A 1,917-nucleotide genomic window follows, 5' to 3' on the forward strand; every position below is an offset into this window, starting at 1 on the left:
AGTTTCAGCATTTATAGATTCAGTAAAGAGATCGGCTTGACCTTTAGTTCATGGGAGAGAAAAAACAACAAGTACTTGTTGACAGAATTTCCGAAACTTAGTTTTATTTTCCAAAACGAGAGATAGAAGAAGGATCCCTGATTTTCTGTTCGATACATAGGTATAGAGATTTAAAATAAAAATTACAATAATACCCTTATAAATACATATTTACAATCTCGTCCCTTATATACGATAACATCCCCCCTCAAATTGATACTGGTAAATCAACCAACAACAATTTGCCAACCAAAAATTGATGTTGCTGTCGAGTCAATGGTTTAGTGAAGACATCGGCCACTTGAAGATCTGAAGAAATGTAAGGAAGAGAGATCACCCGACTATCCAAGCTATCGCAGATAGAATGACAATCAACCTCAATATGCTTGGTGCGTTCATGGAAAACAGGGTTGGTGGCAATCTGAATAGCACTAGTGTTGTTAGCATGAAGAGGGGTAGAAGTAGTCTAAGGGAACTCAAACTCCGCAAGAAGACCGCGTAGCCATACAATCTCAGAACAAGCAGTAGACATGGCACGATACTCAGCTTCAGTAGAAGAGTTAGAAACAAGATCTTGTTTCTTACATCGCCAAGAAATTAAGGCACTACCTAAAAACATACACCAAGCCGTAGTAGAGCGACGGGTATCCGAACACCCAGCCCAATCAGCATCACTATAACCAACAAGTTGAAGAGAGGAGCTTGTAGGAAAGAATAACCCACGAGTAGGAGAACCTTGAAGATAGCGGATGATACGTCGAACGGCAGCAATATGGAGATGACGAGGAGAGGACATAAACTGACTGACCTGATGAATGGCATAGGAGATGTCGGGGCAAGTAGTGGTCAAGTAGATGAGACTCCCAACCAAGCGCTGATAGATAGTAGGGTCATCTAGAAGGTCCCCTTCATCTTTCTTGTACTTGACATTTACCTCCATAGGAGTATCAATAGAAGAAGTGTCCTCCAAACCAACCAAGGTAATAATATCTTGAAGATACTTATGCTGGTTTAAGAAAATACTAGTGGCCAGATGATGGACTTCTAGGCCTAAGAAATACGTGAGATGACCAAGAGCTTTCAAATGGAAAGTGGCATGTAACACCTGTTGCAGCTTGGTAAGCAGTCTAGAGTCAGTGCCAGTAATAATGATGGCATCCACATAAACCAGGAGAATGACCATGCCCGCGGTAGACTTATGATAGAATAGAGATGAATCATACTGACTCTGTGTAAACCGGTGGAGAATCAGGGTGCCACGAAATTTCTCAAACCAAGCCCAGCGGGCTTGCTTAAGCCCATACAGAGGACGACAAAGCTTGCAAACCTGATCAGGAGAGGAGCTAGGCATACCTGAGGGGAGCTTCATGTATACATCTTCCTGGAGGTCACTGTGGAGAAATGCATTCTTCACATCCATCTGATGCAGCGGCCAGGACTGAGAGGCTGCAATTGCGAATATAGTACGGACCGTGGTCATCTTGGCAACCGATGCAAATGTCTCCTCTTAGTCAATACCATATTCTTTTTTTTTTTTTTGCTCAGAGCTACTAGGTGAGCTTTGTACCGATCCAAAGAGCCATCAGAGTGAAGTTTAACAGAAAAAACCCATTTACTGCCAAGAGATTTAATCGGAGGAGGGCAAGGAACAATATCCCAAGTGTGATTCTCCTCAAGTGCTTGAAGTTCTGTTTGCATTGCATGCTGCCAAAACTCATGTGCCATAGTCTGTTTGTAATAAGTGGGAATGGAAATAGAGGATAAAGTAGCGATAGTAGATACAGTGGAGGAGAAACCATACCAATGAGGAGGCCGAGAAGGGCGAGTAGACCAGCGAAGAGCAGTGGAAGCTGGAGCAGGAGGAGGATCAGGCGCCAC

The 1,917-nt window shown here is 43.2% G+C and overlaps 1 protein-coding gene across 1 annotated transcript; it reads right to left on the reverse strand.

The window, feature by feature from the left end:
* Positions 1-505: 505 nt before the first annotated feature.
* On the reverse strand, positions 506-1,519 carry LOC137938216 (uncharacterized mitochondrial protein AtMg00810-like). Its single transcript, XM_068783206.1, has one exon. The coding sequence runs from the start codon at positions 1,517-1,519 to the stop codon at positions 506-508; it is 1,014 nt and encodes a 337-aa protein (XP_068639307.1).
* Positions 1,520-1,917: the final 398 nt, after the last annotated feature.

Source organism: Aristolochia californica, unplaced genomic scaffold, assembly GCF_029961685.1.
Source record: "Aristolochia californica isolate CCGP_79_NKW_82.1479 unplaced genomic scaffold, dmAriCali1.0.hap1 SCAF_8, whole genome shotgun sequence".
Classification (NCBI taxonomy): Eukaryota; Viridiplantae; Streptophyta; class Magnoliopsida; order Piperales; family Aristolochiaceae; genus Aristolochia; species Aristolochia californica.